Genomic DNA, 24,577 nt, shown 5'->3' with positions numbered 1-24,577 from the left:
TTGGTCTGCTTTTCCTTTTGGTGCTGTAAGCAGGGCAAACGAGGCAAACATTACTCAAATCTTCTTCGTGCATGCTACATCCAAGAGAGTATTTTGGTGGTGATGGTGGTGGTGCTGGACCTGATTCTACTAGATTTGTCAGCAGCTTTTGGCACCATTGACTACAACACCATGTTTAAATCAATGTCTGAACTTAGTACAGTGGGTAACTTTTCAAAATGTGATCATGTCCTTCCTTCAGGCAGATCCTAGTCAGTGGCAATTGCACCTTATTTCTCCCATGAGTAACCTCTGTGCTGTGGTATCCCACAGGAGACTATTTTGTCACAGTTCCTGTTTAACCTATATAGGCGGCTTCTGGATGTATTTCTCCACTAAGGGGCATGCACTTGTATGTATGCAGCTGACACCTATCTAATGTTTGAACTCTCCCATGCATGGAGAATAACGATTACCCCTTCGTCAACTGCCTATCAACTATTTTGTTGGAGGAGCTCTGCCAGCCTTCTCATACTTAACTGCCAGCAGTAATGGTACCACCCCAACCATGTCAAAGGTGTCTTGATTGACTTTACGTTATCTCTGAATTTCCAGATGTAGAGGGGAGCAGATAGTTGCTTTGCTCTCTTGCACACCCTTAGGAAAAGTCTACTATTCCTTGATCCTAAACTTCTTATGACAGTAATCAGTGCCAATTAATCAAGTGAGTAGTGGGTGAACTCAGATGTGCACCGTAATCCTCCACACTAGTAAATGTCAAAAACACAAAGCAAGCATTCCTGGAACTGTACTCATGGGAAACAAAGGATTTAGTGAGGAGCCAAGAGAAAAAAAACAGCTGGATGAATTTCAGATATGCTTATGGTCTCACAGGCAAGTGCAGGCAGTGACTGGGATAAACATACTTATGGTAAGTTCTATGAACCAACCATAACCAAAGGTATCTATGAGGTCTTAGGCACTGCTCCAGCATAACGACACTGTCAACCAGGATACACCCAGGTGCACAGGAGAAGTGAACACAGTCTGCTAGTGAGCTAATATGATTAGAGCAATACCCCACCACAATACTCAGTGGGTGAGCAGGACTAAAGTCTAACAGGAGGGGCACTGGAAAAGCAAACACAACAAATATGGAGGATGGCAACAGCGGAGCGCCGACTATCTAAATATGAACCCCACAACAAGATGTTGCTAGGCAATGTGACTTTCATCTGACTTTGCTTATAAGGTCCTGGAAGTTGTCTTGTGACTTTTGGCAGTGCCTAGTCCCACACTGCCAGTTGTTTTTAAAAAAACTAGAATTTTATGAACATTGACATTTTTGTTCTATTGATGAAGATATTTTAGCCCTTAAAATCTTAAAATTCAGGCAGCTTTCTTTACAAGAGGATTCTTTTCACCAACTGGGCACGGCAAATTCAGCCCGTCCTAATGCCCTCCCTCTCTTAGCAGGCGAGCAGCGAGTCACCTAAATCCTATAAACTAACTCCACAAAATGACAACAGCGAATGCTGTCACTAATACAGCAACCAATCCCACTCTCCCTTTGGTATAATACCCCTTATTTCTCAACAAAGAGCACTCATTTACATTGACTGCGGTCAGTGGTTTATCTTACATGTAATTAAAGCATGCTGGCCACGCAAAAGGTGGGAGGTCTCTTTCCTGTAGTCATAAATCTTAAACTGACTGATCACACTCATCCTCTATAAAAAAATACCTCTAGTCCAACAGAGCTCAGCAACTACAGCTACATTGTAGAGCTGCCCTTGGTACTAAACGCCTCTCAGAAAGCAGTCATCCCACAACTAGAACACCACAATGAGAGAACTTGCATCTCAGAAAAGTGCTAATTAAGCTTCAACCCTCCTACATAGTACAGTGGGCTCTCAACTCAATCTGCTACTGCATAACAGACCTGGCAACAGAATACTAATTCATCATCTAAGAATTGTAGCCATTTCTTCAAATTCCTTCTCCTTTTTTCAGTCTTTCCTAACCAAGGTACTATACAGTTTAAGACTGAGAAATCTGACATTTTAATTTAGAACATGCTCTAGACCTGATTTTGTGATCGGCAGATGTCTTACTCTTCGCAACGTCACAGATATCCCATCCACCATATTACAAGATGATTATATCCAGTAGCAGATAGAATATCCATCATGTTTGTGACAGAGTAACCTGTTAGCTGAGCTCTAAATCAAGCCCAAAGACACTTATGGACCTCTTACACCCACATACCATGAACATTCACTCCCATATAAATGACATGCAAATTGACTTATAAGGCATTAGCAACAATTTGACCTTGTAATGAAAGTGCTAACAACCACACACACCTAGATGTACCAGATAAGCCTTTAGTCTTAGATAAATCTCCTGAATAGGATGCCCACACTCTGCCACTCCACATTCTTCAGATAATGAATAAATGAATCAATGTCAGATACATTAGTGTCATGTGGGATTTAGACATTTGTCTCACTTTCCTAAATTTGGAGTAATCAAATCTGTCCACTCCCAGCTCAACTCCTAAAGAAGTATACCAAAAGCACCACATAACTGAGTGTGTTCTAGTCAACTTTCACCTCTTCCACAGCATTATGCGCCATACTTCGTCTAGAACATAAATGGACCACAAACGTTGAAATAGGCAACAGCCTTGGTGTGCCACCTAGTGGTTATTTTCAAATCCCTGAAAAAAAGCCAGAAAGTGGACCTTATCAGAATAAATACACTAATTCCGATGGAATCGGCGTATTTTGCCTGGAAGACTGAAAATCCTCACCCCATTCCTGTTCCGCATGAAATAAAGGTCTGCGGTGCACGCTAGACAAAAAACGCATTAACATTTACTAGCGTTTATTTATTGCATTCTTTTAAATTAAATTCATGAGTTTGGATATTGAATGATTAGCTTTTCTCTGTCATTTGTAATATTCTAGCTACATTCTCTAATTCCCACACTTCTATTGAGAAGCTTTATGCTTGGTCCTCGCTACCAATGAAAGGTTACATGTTTTATTACCTTCAAGGTAGCTTCATTATCCTGGACCAGGCGCGTATAGATCTTCCGCTGCTTACTGGGTTCAATTCATCACACTAATCAATAGACCCCGGGACTAACGCGTTTGAGCAGAGGAGGGAACCTCACAAAGTCACCATCACGTAACACTGACGTAATGCTACAAAGCGTCTCATTCTTTTACTCAAGTTTATAAGAACTAACACTTTGAAATCGCCAATTTGGTTGTGGCACTGGCTGATAATAAAACATTCCACAATTCTCTGGCATCTTGCTCTTTAGATTATGTGAAAACAAAGTGTAAGATCAGCCTACTTACCAGAAGCAACGGGTGCATTTGTTAAAAAACAATCTTTAGGAATGGCAAGTAAACCATCTGCTGTTTTAAGTAATCTCAGCAGGCGGCCAGATTTCGATAGAGTCTCCTCGAGTTACTGCGAATGTTTGAATTACACATCAAAGAAATGTATTTATTAATTTCTTTATTTTATTCAATATACATAAGAAAAAGAGTATATCATATGCAGGGCCAAAGCAATTATGTGATTATGCGGGTGTGACTTTTTTGCATAATTATAGATTTGCCGCATTTGCCTCATAATCCATAACCTGCTAATATGGAGATTTTAACCAAAAATGTGTATCTTGCTCAAACGGATCAAAAGTTACTAAAAACGTGGGTTTGTGTGCAGTGGAAGTCCCTTTGCAAAGGTTAACAGGTGATAATTAGGATCCTTGTTTCTGTATTTGATTGTTAAACTGGTTCTAATTAGGTGAAATCTTTGCCCAGACAGCCTTACTATGGGCAAAATATATAAAATAATGTAGTAATAATATTTAAAAAAAACTGTGCTGTATCATGCTTCAAAATTAGCCTTTTCTAGACGCATAAAATTCAGTCAACTCTGCTGCATAATTTGGTGCTTCTTGCCGCATATTTCCAGTGGTCTTGGTCGCAAGTGAACACGGCCGAGAGTTGAGCAGGGGAGCCAAGCTGCTTACTACTTGATAAATAGGAGGCTGTTGTAAAAATTGTAAATTAGACAATACGTTATACAAAGCAAGCTCAAAGTGAGGTGAAGTATATCAGGGAGAAAGTGAGGCACCCACTTGGGATTCATTTACATTTTTAATGATTGAGGGACTTCATAAGGATGCTTTTGAGCAGGTAGTTGAGAAGACACAAGAAATGTTTTTCGTCTGCAACGATACCAAAGGCAGGCTACAATGTGGCAAGATCATCCATCCCTCCACTAAATCCGAGACCATATGCTCTTCTAAATAAATTGTCATTCAATTTTTAAACACACTCAGGGAATAATTGATTAAATATGATATTTTAATATTGACAAATACAAGAGTACCAGGGGTATTTGTTGTAAAGTGAATATATAGATTCATTTAAAGTATGCTCATTTTCTGTGATTTTCTGTGATTTAAAACCTCTATTATCTATTATATATTGCGTGATGTGCACCAACTCGTGTCAGCCCCTTTGAAAACATTCCCTGTTCAAACACTGTTTACAGTAAATACCAGAGGCAGCAATTCAACCAAATCACGCAAATCTTTTGTTTTCTATTTAAACAAGCCACCCAACAGATAATGCTCTCTAAAATCTTGCAGTAACGCCAGCAAAAGCTAAATAGCCCACTCCGGGCTTAAACTAAGGCAATAAAACAACAATTACTTGATTTAAAATAGAGTCACGTGAATCACAATAGCAGCCATTGCTTAAGAACTGCATGCTGGCTCCACAAAATCAGTGACATCGCTTTGTCAAAAGGAGACACACCTGGTTTTTGTAGACGATGCATTAACAATTTCATTCCTCATGGAAAATTACACTTAACAAATGTTTACTAGTAGTACGTCTAGAAACCTTTAATCGTCGCAGGTTTCCAGGCGTACTTCTGAAAACCTTTATGAATTCTGACGTAATAAATCAGCCTACATGAAAGGCCGTAGACTTGGCCCCGTGGCTTAATGTGATGTGTGTGCCAGCTACTCAAGTAAAGGCGCAGACGTCGAACCTGAGACTAGAAATATAGGTACAGACGCTTTGATGGTAAATGTCTTGAGCTTCAAATAGGGGCAGTGAGGTAGCAGCTGTTACCCCTGGCTTGCCTTTTTGTACCCATGGCTCTGATTTTGCTACCACTAGGGCAGTGTATCCCAAACTGTGGTCCAGGGGTCCCTGGGGGTCCGCAAAGCCTCCTCAGGGGGTCTGCGACTGCTCAGAAAAGTAAATAATATTAACAGGTTAGGTCCCCAGCTTTCAGTAATGACTCAGTGGGGGTCCCTGGATTCCAATAATGATTCAGTGGGGGTCCCTGGGTTCCAGTAATGAGAAAAGTGGGGTCCACTGAAGTCAAAATGTTGGGAACCATTGCTCTAGGGCAGTGCTCTCCAAACATTTTAATGTCACTCCCCACAATTGAAAAATAAAAATCATTGGGCCCCCTCCCTCAGAATTTTTCACAATTATTTTATAAAGATGGCAATGTTTAAAAATGTGTAGACCTATTTAAACATTGCAGTTAAGTACTGCTACCTTTTTAAAAGTGCAATAAAGTGCTTCTGCTTAAAACAAAGGCCTGTTATCTGGATCACTTGAGGCCTCCGAGGGTGGCCAACCCCCCAGTTTGAAGACCTCTGCTCTAGGGGGTACTAAGATGCTGCTCAAACTAGAAGTAAACAGCAGACTATGACAGCCCTGTTTAAGTTATGTAGTTTCCAGTTCTTTGCCTTTTCCTAGCCCTCAAGAGCAAACAGAACAAGGGTCCAATATTATGGTGTTATTGGTTGTCTGGGAGTGCATGATGAAACTTTTATTATCCTTGGCTTTCTGGTGAATTGATGTCCATAACTAAGGATAAACTGTGCTTGATGAAGATGCGTTGCTTAGTAACACACTAGGATGACACGTTCAGTGCAGCATTAGTAGAGAATGCTTAGACCTCGTAAATCTGCTTAGAGAGATATGCAGTTGTCGAGACACAATTGTTCACATGTTTTTACAGGACATCGGTTGCGTGGCTCTTTTTAATGTAGTTCTTCTTGCACTACTTGAGATATAACAGAATATTAATGCATTCACATGTTTTCAAGACGCACACAACACAAAGGGAAAGGATCCATAATAGGTAACCATGTTATATGGTACAATATTGCCATAGAGCGCTTTTAGTGCCATCTTAAACTACAAGACAGAAGCCCGAGTTGTTTGTAAATGTAACACGAATATCAAGATGGTAATATAAGACCATATTACACATGGGTATCTTTATGTATATTTTGATATTACATGTTTACTTTGCGATAGCTTGAAATAGCTGTTTTATTTAACAGGCAGCAAACAATGGGCACTTGTTGGAATTAGAATATTTAGGTTTTGTTTACCTTTCTTGAATAAATTGTTAATAAAATGGAAGTCAGATATTTTAGATAACCTTGCTGCATAATTTGCTCCTCCTTGCCACAAAATCCTAGAAGATATGATTTACCTATAAACATTGGACAGATCTGCACTAGATTTGTTACTCACGAGCCAATATTCCTGCAGGGTAAAAAGTTAATCAGAGGGGTCAAAAAAGATATCTGTTTCCCTTTTAGCTCTCAAATGTTTGCTCACAGCTGCATAAAAAACTGGTGAATGCGTTTACATCAAATTTGGTATGCTTGTAGACCTTAACTCAGTAATGATATCTTGTGGTTTGGTGTAAATCTTTTCAATGGTTTTAATGATTTCAGTGTTTAAATTGTGTCAGGAGGGCTTGAAAGGGTTAACACATTTGTATATGCTGACATTTGAAATGACATTTGTTGATGTGCTCATTTTGTTTTTTGCATGGCTGCATGGCGTTTGACTTGCATATAAAATGTTAAGCTTACTCTTGGTATTTTCAGATTTGTTCAGATCCATAAAGGGAGCCCAAATAAGTATGGTGGGCAAGTGTTCACTTGTTAATATCTTTGGCACTTTATGATACACCTTCACCCATTAATTTGTTCCCTGTGTGTTGAGATACATGCAGATCTGCCATGTGGGCACACAATCACAATTAAAGGTGGGGTGCAGGATATTCATGTATTAATAATTTTGTCACCATTTGATGAATCTGGCAGATCCACTGCTGGTGGAAATTGCTTGAGAAATTACATTTGTTATTAAATTGAACACTGTTTGCTGTATCAAACAGTGTCCAAGCATGAAGTTGGCAGGCAGTCAGAAATTTAAACCCAGTGGTGGGATGTCATATCTCATACAGATCTGACACCCAAATATCATATACAAATACATCTTTACCTTCGTTTGTCCACCCATCATCCATCCAATGCAACACATCACTGTCCCATCACACATGTACTCCTTCAAACACCCAGTCATGCACCATCAAAGAGCAACACAGTCACCATCATACATCCAAACAACCATCTCCAACTAACTCATGAACATGTTCCTTTTAAAAGGAACTCTGAAACTCAGCGTAATTCCATACTTGAACTATGGAATGGGTCAAGTACAAATTCATGCAAAAAACTTAGTTAAAGTGGTATCATGGGTCACTTCCACAACCTTAACATGTCTAGACTTTATGAGTTCTGTTACGCAGTGAGAACCATAACTTGTACCCCTGCCATATCCTGCTCAAACCCATGTTAGGGTCTTGTAGCGTATCTGAAAAGGCGAATTGAGCCACACCACTTTATCTGTGTTAATTCGGGCAATTTTGTTCTCTGGTTTTACATACTTCTAGGGCATGGGACCAGGCCTTTCTTGTTTTTGATAGGAGGCAGGGATTTTATAGGATGAGGATTGGGCATGACATATGTATTCTGTAAGAGCATGTGCATTGTTCTTCTTTGGGCCTCAGTTTTTAAGGTGAGGGATTTTGGGGGTTCAGGTATTTGGTGGGCAATCTATACTTGCCCTTGAGAATCCTTATTGGTTCAACTCTTTTTTATAGAAAGGATAATTACTGTATCTGGTGCTACTCTCAGACAGACCCTCGAATCCTGCGGAGATTGTGGAGGGATCAGGTTCCATTTATGACACTTTCTCCTTCTTACGTTTAGCGATTGATGATATGGGGGGCAACAAAAAGAGGGAAGGAGCACAGTCTGTTTTTTTTTTCTCCCTTATCTCATCTTGCCCTCTCACTATGGTGTTCCTTTATTGGCTGCGAGTCTAAATGAAACATATGTCTTATTTTATGTCCTAGGTCATAGAGCATGAGCATCCTGTAAATAAAATCTCCTTTATTGCTCGTGATGTTACCGATAACCGTGCATTTGGCTATGTCTGTGGCGCAGAAGGACAACATCAATTTTTTGCATTGAAAACAGCACAACAGGTGGAGTATTCATTATAAAGTCAAAATATGAAAGTGCATTCATTTGTTCATTATATATCTCTAGTCATATATTCATATTTGTTTCTGTCTACAGTAGATCATATATGCAGCAATGTGCATTTTCATACATTTTCCCAGGACTTAAGATTTTTTATCTGTATGCAAAATATCACTTTTATATATTGATCTGTGTGCTTCTTCTATTCATTTTCCTGAATTAATCCCATAACCTCAAAACTAACTTCTCTTTCCTCAGTGATGAATGGGAGAAAGTGGCAATTAGGATCAGAAACAGTGTGAGTTGAAGAGTTTTCTATAAATAGGATAATAAGTAGCCAAGCCATTGGAATCAATAAGTCAGGTTCATGATTATAATATCCTTAGCGACAGACAGGAGTTATTTTCGTGAAGAATCGAAGTGACAGTTAAAGAGAAGTGCCAGAGTTCCATTTCGGTAACTCCTACCTAGGAAGAAAGTTCCAAATTTGACATAAAAAATACAGATAAGCCAAACTGGAATCCTGTTCTAGAGCATAGCGTTGAGCATCCCACAGCCAGAGGACATTCAGAAGTAATGGACCTCCAGAACTTCACCAGAAGACTTCAGTCATACTTGGTTATTTTTTTTCTTTGTGTTTAATAATGCTTTATTGAATAAGTTAGCATACACTGGTACAATAGAATAAATACATTGTAACCAGAATAAAAAACAATTAAATTTTTTTTTAGTCATAATCATAAAGATAATACACAACCAGACTATAATATTGTACTGCAGAATAATAGCATTTTTTGTTATGTTTTAGTAAATAAAGAAAGAGAAGAGAGAAAGGAAAGAAAATAAAAATTTAAACAATGCAAATTAAAAATCACATAGTTACAATAAAGCAACCATGAAGTATTAACAGTAGTATGAAAGGTATTGTGTTGCGAAAGTAAAGAGGTGAGAGGAAGCCAAAGCATGTCCCTTTTAATTTTCAGTTGAGTAATACTAGCATTTGCTCGATACATTCTGTGATTATAACAGATCAGATTCCACCAAGTTATAACAGATATTTTCGTAGTATCTTTCCAATTAGAAGTTATAATTTGCAGTGCACTAGCAATGAGCAAATCAGCCAATTTACCAAGCAGTGGTTGGGAATACCAAATAGATGAAGTACTACCCAAAAAAACATGTAATAAATTGAAAGGTACATTGATGGAGAAAATCTGATTAACTTTATCCCAAACTTGTTCCCAAAAAGTATGAACTGCAGGGCACTCAAAAAACCTGTGCATATAATGACTGTTTTCTTTAAAGCACGACCAACACTTGCTATCTGTAGTAAGTTAAAATTTATAAAGGTCTACAGGAGTATAGGACAACCTATTATAAAAGTAAAATAAGTTTGGGTTGTAGATGCTGAACGGGATGTTGTATGGAGTTTTGACCATATTTGTTTCCATGTAGATATAGGAATGTTTTGATTGAAGTCCTGGTCCCATGCTAATTGTATTTTAGATTTTGGTCTCACAACACTGGTATGTGTAAGGGTTCTGTATATAAAAGACGCTGGGACTTGTGAGGAAAAATTATAAGGTTGGGAATTAGGCTGTGTAGAAGAGGGAGCCTCCAAAGATTGAGACAATAAGTTATAGAGGATAGCAAAGAGAGTTTGATATTGCACAGCGTAATAAGTGGAGATATGAAATGTCCGTTGAATATCTTGAAATTCAAGTACCGCATTATCTAGAATTAAATGATCTAAAGTTATAATGCCTTTGTGCATCCACTCTTTCCATACTAAAATTCTATTATGAAATTTAATATCATTATTGTACCATATAGGAGTTTGCCTAAGGTTCTCATATGAGGAGTGAGAGGCAAGAAGTAATGGCCTGGCAATAGAAATAGAATTAGTTATTATCTGAGAGAAAAGAGATTTAGGAGGTTTTGAAAGCCGAACTGCATCTCTAAATGTAAATGATGTAATTTGTGAGTGTTCCAATTGACTCCATAGAGAGGTCCCTTTATGAAAAGTGGGAGAGAGGGACAACCATACTTGTTTTAAAACAAATGCAGAGTGATATCTTCTAAGGTATGGAACATTTACACCTCCATCATCTCTAGATTCCTGCAGTTTAACTAGAGATATACGAGATTTACGTTTGTTCCATAAAAATTTCATAAATAATGCATTTATAGTTTAAAAAAAACTAGAAGGAAGTTTAACTGGGAGCATAGATAAATACACATTTAAAATGGGCAACAACATCATTTTAATTGTGGCAGTCTTCCCCACCAAGCTGAATAAGGAGGATACCATCTTTCAAGTAATTTCACAATCCTTGACTCTACCTCTTTGAGATTAGTTTGAATAGGGTCTTTAAGAGAGTTGGAATAGGATATGCCCAGGCATTTGATATGCTTAGAGTTCCACGTAAACCCAGTATCTTTAAACATGTCTGGTAGACAGTAAGCATTTAATGGCAAAACCTCTGATTTATCTACATTAAGCTTATAACCTGAGACACTTGAGTATTCTTGTAATAATTAAAAAAAATCCGGAATAGTCTTGTGAGGATTAGAGATAAAAAGTAAAATATCATCAGCATAAACTGTGAATTTAATCTCAGTGTCTTTATGCTTAAAACCATAAAAAACAGATGACCTACATATTTTCTCTAGAAGGGGCTCAAGTGCCAATATAAATAACAGAGGTGATAGAGGACAACCTTGTCTAGTACCTCTGTACAGGGGGAAGTAATGGGATTGTTTACCATTGACTAAAATTGATGTAGAGGGTGAAGAGTATAAAAGCCTAATAAGTTTAATAATATGAGGACTAAAACCATGCCATTTTAATGCTCCAAACATAAAATCCCAACAAACTCGATCAAAGGCTTTTTCAGCATCTAGAGTTATGGCAGCTACAGGATCCCTGGACTTAGAGGCAAGATGGATAATATTGAGAAAAGTTCTAGAATTATCCGATATATATCGCCCCTTAACAAAACCTGACTGATGAATGTCTATTAAGTCTGGGATAAAATGATTAATCCGTAAGGCTAGGACTTTTGCAAAGATTTTACAGTCGACATTAATAAGGGATATAGGTCTGTAATTACCGCATTTGGATAAATACTTATCCTTTTTAGGAATCAAACACAACATAGCTTCAGAAAAAGTGCCCTTTGCTTGATCTTTTGATATGAAATATTGTATAAGTGTTAATAGCTTTGGAACTAAAATAGATGCAAAAGTTGAGTAAAATTCTATTAAAAAGCCATCGGGGCCAGGAGCCTTATCTTTAGGAAGCTTGGTAATGGCATTTTTAATTTCTGTTTCAGATAGGTCAGAGTCTAATGGTGACAAATCTACTTTTTGTTTCGAAGGAATAGAGTGGAAGAAGGCATCTACTTCAGTCATATTAGGAGTATTTTCGGGAGTATATAATGTGGTATAATAGTTGGTAAAGCATTCCAGGATTTTTTAATCTTTAGTGTGTCTATTTCAAATGTGTCTGTGATAACAGTAATTTTAGACTTGTGTTTTTTGATCTTTAAATAATTTTCCAATAGTTTACCCACTTTATTTTTCCCCCTGTAAAATTTGGAATTTATTTTGAGTAGAGTTCCACATGCACTTTCCAAGGAATGCTTATTGTATTGTAATTTAGCATCAATCAACCTGGATAAGGTGTCTGATTTGTTAGATGAGAAATATTCATGCTCAAGACATTTTATTTGTGTGAGCAGTTGAGAGGAAACTTTAGATTTTTCTTTCTTTTTAATGGCAACATAATCTATAATAAAGCCTCGAGCACTAGCTTTAAATGCATCCCATATAAAGTTCATCTGAGTATCAGAAGGTAAATTGTGCATAAAAAATTCTTTAGAAAACATTGTAAATTGTTCAATAAATAAATTATCTTGCAATAAAGTGTTATTAAACCTCCAGCGATTAGAAAAGGAGGAATTTCCTGGAAGGTTCATATAAATTATTACTGGGGCGTGATCTGATAAAAGAATAGACCCAATATCAGCATGTGAAATTGTTTGTATAACACTTTGTGAAGCAAATATATAATCTATTCTAGAATATGAGTGATGTACTGGAGAATAAAACGTGAATTCTAATAAATCTGGGTGAGCAATTCTCCATACATCACGTAAACCTCTGGAGGAGATTGCTTGATAAAATGTTTTTTGCATTTTATTAGGGATATAATGAGTTTGAGAGCGACTATCTATAAAAGATTCCATAAGTTGATTGCAATCACCTCCTACCACAAGATTTTCAGAGTTGCAAGATAATAATAAAGAAGAAAAGTTAACCCGAAATTGAGGCTCTACTCCACTTGGACCATAAACATTGCAAATGGAAATGGAAAACAGCATACCATTAATCTTAACTGTCAGTAAAATCCATCTTCCTATATCATCCTTAATCTCCTCCACAACTTGTATTTGTAAAGATCTATGAAACAATATTATTACCCCATTCTTATTATGAGCTGCAGAGGAACCAAAAATATGACCAACCCAATTTCTATTCAAACTTTTAAAATCCTGCTCTTTAAGATGGGTTTTTTGTCTATCTTGACAATTCAATTTAGAGAGATGTTGGAGCACTCTTTGTTTCTTAACTGGATTACATAAACCCTTAACATTCCATGAGATAATACAAAGACTGGTCATTTAACTAGTAGAAGACATTTAGACAACAGAACCTTACCGAAACCTAAGAGACAATCAACATGTGAATCATAGAAGAAGGTAGAAGGGAAACTTATGAACATATATCTAAGTGAGGTTACGTGTTGATGCCAATCTTGCATTGTAGGACATAAAAAATAATAAAGGAAGAAAGAAAAGTAGGAAGAGAAAAAAACAGAGAGAGAGAAAAAGAAAGGGGTAGCAAAAGCACCCCATTGATAAAAGAAAGAAAAGATGACAAAAAGCCAAGAAGCTTCAGTCATAATTGTCTTAAAGAAAAGAAAAATACTTTGCATGGGAGAAAGGGAGGAGCAAGAAAAGAAAAAGAGGCCAATCAGCAACAGTACCCCCGAGGAACTACAATGATTGGATAACAAGAGAGAGGAGAGACGAGGAAACAGAATAAATACATTACTATATGAACAACTGACGACGTGACTTACCAACAAGGGAAAGAACACTATGATGTCGAGATATACAGGAATATAGACACAAAAGGGAATTTTCTCAACCTGAGATTTCAATGGTTTCAATATCTGTAAAGAAGAAATAAATAATTTAAGAATTTCACATTAACCAATCAAGTCTTGCTGAGTTCCATTGCCTCCCCTTTGTGAGTATATATAAACTGTTTCAGATCAGAGGGATTTTGAAAAGTAGATGTTCTGTCCTTGAAGGTGATCCTAAAGAAGCAAGGGTGAATAAGGCCAAATCTAGCATTCATAGATCTTAAGGCTGGTCGGAGATCCAGAAATTCCTTCCTTCGTTTGGCGGTCGCCGTGGCCACATCCTGGCTAAAGAAAATCTCGTTGCTCAAATGGTTGTCATTTCTGATATTTATATGTTTCCCTCATTTTAATAGCTTGATTTTTCTCATGATTGTCACCCATAGTCATTGAATGCCACTCATAATTACACTGAAATTATGAAAATGTCACAAATAAGCAATCTGATACCTTGGCAGCTATGGGTGCAACAGCTGTCACAAAGCAAAGTGATGCAGCCAGACAGCCCTCCCCCAAATCCGCATTTCCAAAAATCCCATGCTGTGGGGTGTTCACTGCTATTTCTGCTGCCGAATGTGCCTGGGACACAGAGGCCTGACCTGAGACGGGCTGGTTCCAGTCCTACAGGTCAAAAGCAAGTGAGTCCCCTGCTCGTTTCTGGGGGCTCAGAACCTCATAATTCTTGTATAGGTAAAAGACGTTCTCTAGATTCGGGTTGAATGGACATATTCCACCCATGATGAGTCTGGGACAGAACAACGCAAGAGAAATTACAAAAAAATTACTACGAAAAAAATAATTACTGTGAAAAATGCAGACAACATGTATAGGTTCTGTGTGTGCCAGTCATTATATAATAGTATGTTAAAAAGATCAGATAAATGAACAGTGAAGTATTAATTAGTTCAATACTTTTCGTTTATACTGTGCATGTGGAACACTACTAAGGTTCCTCACTGCCTGCAGGCCTAGAAAGACATTTCCTTTTGGCTCATGGTATGTAGAGAGACCAAGACATCCCCCAGGGATGGGCTTTATTGTCTAAAATGCAAATGTTTGTGCTGAAATGGTCTGTGGTACACTATGCTTTTTAAATGTGGTGTTAGAGAAGACCTTCTGATTTTTCTAAAATTGAATGTATAATATACTTATGGCAGCTTTCAGCCTATCTTCTTCCATTACTGGTCCGTTATTTCACATTTTTCTTTGCCCACTACAGCGTACAGCATGGGGCAAGGGGGTAGCCCACTTCACCCATTGCCAAATCCCCTTTCAAACACTAAGTAGTTCCCTTAAATGGTAAGGACAACTATGGCAGTGTTTGAGTTTTGAGAGTAATGATTTTTTTTGCTTTTAACCTCTTTTTTATAAGGGTAGAGCGCGCAAGTGTTCTATCCTGCTGTAATCTCTCTGTGGACTTTTAACCACGCCCACTGCACGCCCATCAGTTTCGTTGGTTCGTGGGCTTGCCTTTTAAAACATTATTGAATTAATTTGTGAAAGGCATGCATATGCAATGCCTTTTCCGGTGTTTAGCCCTCCTTGAGCGCACCAGCCAACTACTGAAGACATACGAGGCTCCATGTTTTCCACATGGCTTCTGCACTACTTTTTATTTTTATTTCCTATGGAGCGCAATCTTGCTGGGCAACAGTCAAGCACCTTCCATGACATCGACCCTGTTACATGGATAATTGCATAACTGCCAGTAGGTTTGACAGTGAGTGAACGTCTGTTTCCTTTTGTGTGCTCCTTCACGCTCAAGCTCATGGTGTGGCACTTTAAATCGGCTCACTGATATAAACTGTATTACTTCTCATTTTCAATGTATGTGGCAATAAAAGTCTGGTTAGGACTTTACAACGCTAATAGCTCTAAGTCGAGCAAATGCGAGACCCATTGCACTGCAAATGCTTGTTTAGTTTGTTTGGGCCCGACCGCGTCCCCAACATGTTTTGCTAAGCGATGGCCAATTAAAACAAGCATAGACAAAGCCAAAAGTCTAATGGCCAACGCCAGAGTTACCAATACTTGTTTTCTCGCCAGCTTGTTGCTGTGGTGCATTCAGCAATTTAACCACCCCATACTAGATTATAATCAGCAGAGGGAGATGAAGGTGCAGAAGAAGAGTAAAGGAGTGGGGGCGGGGGAAAGCAAATCAAGGGAGAGTATAGAACCAGGAGAAAAAGAGGGAGAGAAGAAAATGCAGGTAGAGAAGAGAGAGTGAAGAAGGAGAAGAATCAAGTGGCGAAGAAAGAGAGGGGGAAACTAATAAAGAAGCAACTGCAGAAAATGAAGAAATCAAGTGACAAGGGACCCTGTGAGAAGAGGAGTAAAAGTGAACAGATAGAAAAAAATTGAAAGAAGTATAGGGGAAGAGAAGAAAAGGGAAGTGGGAAAACAGTGTCACGGCATTGCGAAGAAGTAGAGTGGGATGAAAGAGCGGGAAAGGTGGATGGAAGGTAGAGAAGGACAAAAAGCAGAAAGTGACAGGAGTACGAGAAAGGAGAGTTGAGGTAAGAGCAAAAAAATAGAATGGAGATGAAAGAAATGGAGGAAATAAAGGACACTGAGCGGGAAGGGCTAGAATGACTGCAGTGCACCCAGCCAATTTCGGTAACAAAAAATACCTCACTGGGGTCTGACGTTCCTATTCCTGTAGGATCGATGCATGCCGAGACAGAAGTTGAACAATTGTGATGTCCAACTCGGCACTTTATGATTTTACATCTGCCAGGCAGACGCATCAATTCTTGAAAAGTCTGCAGCTCAACGTCATTAAGAGTTACATGTGTCTCCAATATCTGAAGTTGCTCTTTGTAAGTCACTGTTTGTTTATCCTGTACCGAGGTCCGACGCACCACCTTTGCACTGCTAGAACAGCATCAAGGGGCCAGATCAGCTCAAATTTAACGATTGGATTATTCTAAGAAAATAACCCCACCACTGCCTTCTGCCTGCCTGCTGTACATCAGCACGACACAAAGACGTTTCAAGGCATGAGCAAATGGGGCAATCGCCCAAAACGCCCACCTTCCAAGTATCTCCCTGCAAAGTGAACTTTTAATCTAACAAATGTCTATTTCCCACTCAATCTCGGCGTTTAAGGTATTATTGAATATTCCTTAGCAATATGGGGCTCGGATTAGCATCAAATGGGTAATAAAATACAATTCCGAACAGGGGCTTGTCCGTAACCCCTAAAGTGACACTGCCACGATTCACATTTTTGTCATCACACTGCATACGTTTTTTTTTTAATTTTTAGAGAGTGGGGATACAAACTCAAGTTTGCTCTCTGAACAACTCAATTCTGTTTGCACCAGACCCCTCCGCACTTAAAATAATTCCGCTGTGATCGTTCTGGGAGAAAGAATTAAAGTAATGCCTTTAAATAATCACTTGAAGGATGCTCATCTGTTTTTGGAACATGTTTAGACCTTTGTACTGCATAAAAGATGGACATTTTCGTAGTTTATTTCAGTGCAGGCACATGATTGATTAGTTCTTCTTTCAATTAAGTGTCACTCTTAGGAGCATATTTACAAGAAACTGGTGCATTATTGCTGATGCACCAGTTTTCTTCCGTTGCCCCGCCCCACCCCACCTAATGACACCATGGATCCGCCATAGTTACAATACAGCGCACCATGGCGGTCATTAGGAAAATTGCCGAAAAAATTCTGATGCATAAGGCATTGGAATGCCAGACATAGCATATCTAAACCGATGGTTGCTGATGGGACTAGCGACATCAATTGTTGTAGACTGGCACTTATTTTTGCTTTTAAAACGTTTCTTGGGAGCAGGAGAGGGAAAACACACAAAGCAGAAAGAAGGAGGAAGAGAAAGACCAAAAAGTCACAAAGGCAGTAAGCAGGGTCCAGACAGAGTGAGATAACAGGTCAGGGATTTTCTGGCAGCAGATAAAAGAGTCATTAATTGGATGTAAGATTTATCACCCTTGGTATTCGGTGCACTGACATTTAATAGGTGGGCCTTGGGCTTCTGAGCAGAATTTTGGACACCAGACGCTCATAATTTTAGATATTATGCACTGGATTAGTATACCCTTCAGCACACTCCCCGGTAGTTGTTCATCGGCAAGTTTAGGCTGTTGCTTGGCTGCAGTGAAAAGAACAAGCGTGCGCTGCTGCTACAAGGGGGGTTTGTTATATACCAGGATTAATGCCACTAATTAAATTCTCCTTACTAGGTTACCGAGGTGTGAACGCAATACCATATTAATGTAATAATTAGCATATACTGCATTGATTTAAAGTTTGTATTTTATCAACTCTTCATAAATTCATTACTTAATTACATCTGGTAGTGAGCACCTAACTTATTTTATAGGACAAGGACTTTGGTACTTGAGATACTGGTGAAAGAGTGCATTCAAATTTAGCTATATTTTAATTAGGAAAATGGCTGGTTCAGGCAGTCTGTGCAGTGCATTACGCACATGGTGCTATTCTTTACACTGACTCACACAACACCACTGCCTTGCAACATAAGACTGAAAATGTAGTGTCTTGCTCCGAGCCTTGGCAAAACGTCACACCATAAAGCAGGAGAATGTTAGCATGCCTTCTGTTACCTGGCCTGTGCTTGGAGTATCCACTTTTGTTCCTTACTTTCAGTTGTCACTACTGCTCATATGTGTTGTTTGGACCCTCTGTAGTTTAAGCTGGGGACCACCACGACGAGCACTGTCCCTGTCCGACGATCATTACTGATGGGGCTTGTTATCGTTTTGTCACTATGGAGACAGAGCTTAACCCTGCCAGGAGTCAGTGGACATTTTGTAACAAAAAGGGGGGTGCATTGTGACTTGTTCAATATAGCAATTTTTAGGTCTCGCCTACAGACGTAAAAGTTACTTAGAGTGGATTTCGGAAGAACATGATTAGATTACTTTGTTGTCTATCTCAAAGCACTGCTCCTTAGTCAATGGCATTTCTCCCTATTCTTATCTTTGCCCTGCCCAGAAGCAAAACAGCAGGGTTTAGTTGGTAATAGTGGTAGCCAATGACCAAGGCTCTAAGCTAAGGCTAGGGTGGCCCTGAGCAAAATGGTATTGCTAACAAGATGCCTCTATCTCTTGCAGAACTCCCTCTGTAGCATCATGAAGCCTACGTTCTCCGAATTAAATATTCTTTGATGACCCTAGTGTGGCTGGCAAACGAAGAAGAGTAAAACTAGAGATACTGAATTTGGACATGGAGCTCGGGGGACTGGGCCTACCAGACCTGCAAATGTATTATATAGCCAGAATGCTGCAATATGCAGTGCAGTGGTGTGCACACTAAACAAACAAGGAGAATAACTTGTTGGCTTGGTGGGGGAGCAGTGCGGACCTCCCACAAGGCTGAGGGGTCCTTAAGGAGTCTCTTTATCGATCAACATGTTGTGGAGGCTTGGGAGCTGGCGGTCACTATTGTATGGCACAGAGCACCATACGCCTGGCTGCTTTCCCTTCAATGGCTACAGCCATTCTGGCAAATGCAAGACTTAATGGATATGACAGTGGATTCAGGGTGTCTGCACCATGGTCGGAGACCTCTATTTAAGCTGCACTTTTATGACTATGGGGGAGGTGCAGCCTGGTCAGTTTTTGACAGTTAGCCAAGCTATCCCACACGGCTCAGGAGGTCTGGACAAATTTCCCTATATAGCCGGTAGAGTTCCTGAAGCTGGTGCTCTTACTGGATACTGGAGCTGGTAGAGGCTTCATAGCCTTTATGAGGCACTGAAAGGGGATAGGAACACAGACATGGTAGCATTCAGGGACAGGTGAACAGTGGACTCTCCTGCGCCGCTCACAGATGGTGAATGGGCGCGGGCCTGTGCCTGCGTCAAGAAAGTGGCCTGTAATGCGTGATTCAAGCTTACACAATTGTATTGTTTACACCGTGCCTATCTAACATTGCAATGGTTACATAGAATCATCATGTCGCTGTCAGGACCATGCTTCAGGTGTGTGACAGTCCTGGGGATATTCCTAGATATGACGTGGGAATGCTGTGGTCTGCAGGGGTACTGGGAGGGGATGCTGCAGATATTGCGAGGAGTTACACACATACAGATAAACGTCTCGGTCAAGCAAGGGGGAGGAAATGATACACATATTTGCTATCCTCGGACTGATACTAGCTAAGCAGCATTTGGCCATAAACTGGGCATAGCCCAGGCCACCAGACATCCAAAAATGGTTGTGCGACGTGCAGGAATGGGGGATGGCAGAGGAACATCAGTTGTGATTAGTTCGGACTGATAAACACTCCAACCACAACCTGGAACTCTGGTGAGACATGCTGAAGAGACTGGAAAACACAGAGTTTTTGGGGGATGGTTCACTGCTTGTCACCATGGGCGCTGGTTCAGGGAACTCCTGTACGGGACCACAATTTGTTGGGCTTCAAGCTGAATGCGGGGAGGCACGTTTGGATGTGAATGAGAAGGGAGCATGGATGCACTAACGTATAGCAGGGTTGCTGCCATGTGACCTCCCACACTATGAGTGACGGTGATAGACATGACAGTGTTTGTGTATGACTGGTGTGTGGGGGAGCTGCCAGCTCTGCGCCTCCTCTTCCCTAATGCTGCCTGGAATCCCAACACAGTGTGATTACTACTGCTTGTCTGAAATTGCTGCTTAGTTCTAAAGTTTTGTATGTTTTATCTTTAGTACCTTTTGTACATTGTATGCCTCAAAGGAGATGCTATTGAATGCTGCAGGGAAATGTGCTGCAACAGTGGGTGTCTGGTGGGAAAGTGAACACGGAGTGTGCGTCGGTTTTCCTGGGTTAAGGAAGTTCAGAATCCTTTCTCGCAATTGATGTGCTTTTTAGGATGATATCTAATGTATCACTGCTTTTTGGTTCTAAATATTTTTGACATGATATTCTTTCCACACAATATTTATATTTCTGATATTCTGTCAGTGATCCAATTTATTGTGAATAGGATATGTTAAAGTAAATAGGCATTTAAAGGAGAATTGTTATTAGACTATTAAAATCTGGAGAGGTGTATTTTGTTACATGTAATCTCACAGTTTACCGTAGTAGGCAGGGATTTTAATGTTAGATAACCCCTCTAATAAACTGTATGTATAGAAGATCTACCCTGTGATAATCTGTGTTGGGCCCTTCTAGATAACTAGTGTTTTGCTTTGCCAACAGTATATTACATTTCACTTTTTTGACTGCCTGGTGGGTGATTTATTAGAAAGATTACGCTCAATGCAAGCCCTTTTGAGAGGAGTTGTATATTGTTGGGAAGGATGGGGAGTGACCCCTTAGGCAAGGGTCTCTCCCCTAGGGGCAAATTCTTTTTAGGCCATTTCTGTCCCCCTTGGGGGCAGATCGGCCTATCTTTAGTAGGCAAGTCTGCCCCCAAGGGGTGCAGAAACCACTAGACAGCAGGGATTTTTTTTCCAGGACAATTTCACAATTTCACAAAAGGGGAGCGGCCCCTTAGGCAAGGGTCGCTTCCCTGGGGGGCAATTGTTTTTGGCAGTTTCTGCCCCTAAGGAGGGCAGAAACCACTAGGCACCAGGGATTTTTATTTTTTACAGATGGGGAGCGATCCCTTAGGCAAAGGTCACTCCCCTGGGGGGTAAATTTATTTTAGGACATTTCTGCCCCTGCCTATTTCTATTAGGCCAATCTGCCCCCAGGGGAGGCAGAAATCACTTAGGCACCAGGGATTGGTGTGTGTGTTTTGTTTGGGGGGCAGCCCCTTGTGCAAGGGTCACTCTCCATGGGGGCACATTACCGTTGGCCATTTCTGCCCTCCTTGGGGCAGATCGGCCTATTTTCAGCCTATTGGGCAGAAAGCCCATCAGAGACAATGGAAGAATTTATTTTTTTAAAAAGAGGGTGGGGGAATGGCGATACCCCCACCCCAAATAAATGGGGACAAAGTTGCTCTGTCCACCGGTGGACAGATGAGACAATAACCCCCAATCCACTCCCCAGGGTGGCAGAAAGACTCCTAGATGCCAGGGAATAAAAAATAAATTGTTGGTGGTGCCTACCAACCAGTATGGGCATGGTTATGCCCCCACTCCAACTGAAGGGTGTAACAGTCTCTCAGGTCTCCCCCAGCACACTAAAAGATCTTATCCCAATGGCAAGCAAGAGGACATTTGATTATTTGGGTTTTGGTTTTACATTTGGGCCATGAGAGCTTATCTAACTCTCAAAATCATCCCACTTGAAATGGTGAGGACTGCACCTTTTGGACTTTGGGACGCTGCCATGTAGAAAAATCTGCAAGACCTAGATACATCTGAAAACTAAACATCTGGGTGAGTACAGTGTGGCGTGCTTCACATGCACCCTGCACCATTTTCTTACCCACAATGCCCTGCAAACCTCCAACTTTGCTTAAAATCACACATTTTTCCCACATTTTTGTGATGAAACCTTCTGGAATCTGCAGCAATCCACAAAAGTCCTATCACCCAGCATTGTTGCATCTATACTGATAAAGGTTCTGCCTCTCTTGTCAGCTTAAAGCCCTTTTGGACCCGCTTTGGTTCCCTCTCAATTTCGACATGTTTTTGGCTCCTCCCTGTCACAGGCACTTTGCCCACCTACACAAGTGAGGTATTATTTTTATCGGGAGACTGATGGGAACATTGGGTGGTAGGAAATTTGTGTCAGTGCGGTGATCCCACACAGAAATGTGGAAAAAAATTATGATTTTTTAGCTAAATATGAGGTTTGCTCAGGATTCTGGGTAAGAAAATACTGGGGGATCCACACAAGTCACACCTCCATGGACTCCCTCGGTGTCTAGTTTTCAGAAATGTCTGGGTTTGGTAGGTTTCCCTAGTGGCTGCTGAGCATAGGACCAAAAGCGCAGGTGCCACCCCTCCACAAAAACAGGTTGTTTTGTATTTGATAATTTTGATGTGTCCACATAGTGTTTTGGGGCATTTCCTGTTGTGGGCACTAGGCCTACCCACACAAGTGAGATATCAGTTTTATCAGGAGACCTGGGGGAACTCTGGGTAGAAGGAAGTTTGTGGTTTCCCTCAGAGTTCAAAACTTTGCTGCACCGAAATGTGAGGAAAAGGTGTTTTTTTGCCAAATTTTGAGGTTTGCAAACAGGTAACAGAACCTGGTGAGAGCCCCACAAGTCACCCCATCCTGGATTCCCCTAGGTGCCTAGTTTTCAGAAATGTCCAGGTTTGCTAGCTTTTCCTCGGTGCCGGATGAGCTACAGGCCAGAATCCACAGCTAAGCACTTTGCAAAAACAGGTCAGTTTTCTTTGGGAAAATGTGATGTGTCCATGTTGTTTTTTTGGGGTATTTCTTGTCGCGGGCACTAGGCCTACCCACACAAGTGAGGTACCATTTTTATCTGGAGACTTGGGAGGATTCTGGGTGGAAGGAAATGTGTGGCTCCTGTCAGATTCCAGAGCTTTCTATCACCGAAATGTGAGGAATTTTTTTGGGCCAAATTCTGAGGTTTGCAAAGGATTCTGGGTAACAAAACCTCTTGAGAGCTCCACAAATCCCCCCAATCTGAATTCCCCGAGGTGTGTAGTTTAAAAAAATGTATAGGTTTGGTAGGTTTCCCTAGGTTCCGGCTGAGCTAGAGGCTAAAATCCACAGCTAGGCACTTTCCAAAAAAAACATCAGATTTCAATGTAAAAATGTGATGTGTTCATGTTGTGCTTCCTGTCGCTGGCATTAGGCCTACCCACAGAAGTGAGGCACCATTTTTATCAGGAGACTTGGGGGGACATAGAATAGAAGAACAAGTGTTATTGCTCCTTGTCTTTCTCTACATTTTTTTCTTCCAAATGTAAGACAGTGTGTAAAAAAGACGACTGTTTGAGAAATGCCCTGTAATTCACATGTATGGGGACCCCGGAATTCAGAGATGTGCAAATAACCAATGCTTCTCAACACTTTCTCTTGTGCCCATTTTGGAAATACAAAGGTTTCCTTTATACCTATTTTTCACCAAATGAATTGCTGTATACCCGGTATGCAATGAAAACCCATTGCAAGGTGCAGCTCCTTTATTGCCTCTGGATACCTAGGGTTCTTGATGACCCTACAAGCCCTATATATCCTCACAACCAGAAGAGTCCATCAGACGTAACGGTATATTGCTTTAAAAAATCTGCCATAGCTGGAAAAAGTTATTGAAGAAAACGTGGACAGAAATGGCTCTTTCACCTCAATTTCAATATTTTTTTATTTTAGCTTTTAGTTTCTGTAGGACAACCTTGAAGGTTCTACACAAATTAGAATTTTGTCTGCTTTTCAGAAATGTTTAGCCGTCCCAGAACCAGCATTCGTTTCACACCCATTTCTGTCACTAACTGTAAGGAGGCTGAAAGCACAAAAAATAGTAAAAATGGGGTATGTCCCAGTACAATGCCAAAATTGTGTTGAAAAATATGGTTTTCTGATTCAAGTCTGCCTGTTCCTGAAAAGCTGGTAAAATTGTGATTTTAGCACCACAAACCTCATGTTTTCTTCTGCAGCCCTTTTTTCCCATTTGTTTAAAAAAAAAAAAAAAATCGCTGTATTTTGGCTAATTTCTTGGTCTCCTCCAGGGGAACCCACAATCTCTGGGTACCTGTAGAATCCCTAGGATATTGGAAAAAGAGGACGCACATTTGGCATGGGTAGCTTATGTGGACAAAAAGTTATGAAGGCCTATGCGCCTACTAACTCAAATAGCCAAAAAAAGGCTTGGCACAGGAGGGGAAAAAAGCCTGGAAGCGAAGGGGTTAAGGGTGGATTGTTATTGTGCTATTTTAAGGCTCCAGACATGTATTTTCCTGCAGTTACCTTTGTAGGCAAAGATTTGGTCCGGTGTACCCCCTCTGACAAACCCAAAGGAGAGAAGATTTGCATTGTAATAATTCTTGCTAGAACATCTTTTGAAGGTCTGACAGGCATACTTGTCTGCTAGGACGTTGTAATAAAAAACATTAAAATACATAA

General features: G+C 40.2%; 1 protein-coding gene across 4 annotated transcripts in view; it reads left to right on the top strand.

The window, feature by feature from the left end:
- The window catches only part of DAB2 (DAB adaptor protein 2), a 241,488-nt gene that overhangs the window by 123,225 nt on the left and 93,686 nt on the right, over window positions 1–24,577 (top strand). For all 4 annotated transcript variants that reach the window (XM_069221367.1, XM_069221377.1, XM_069221372.1 and 1 more), the window contains exon 5: window positions 8,257–8,388. In XM_069221367.1, the coding sequence (XP_069077468.1) occupies window positions 8,257–8,388 (132 nt within the window). The remainder of the gene's footprint in view (window positions 1–8,256; window positions 8,389–24,577) is intronic.

The sequence above is a fragment of the Pleurodeles waltl genome, chromosome 1_1 (assembly GCF_031143425.1).
Source record: "Pleurodeles waltl isolate 20211129_DDA chromosome 1_1, aPleWal1.hap1.20221129, whole genome shotgun sequence".
NCBI lineage: Eukaryota > Metazoa > Chordata > Amphibia > Caudata > Salamandridae > Pleurodeles > Pleurodeles waltl.
The sequence above is the reverse complement of the archived record's forward strand: the minus strand, read 5'-3'. Positions and strand labels throughout refer to the sequence as shown.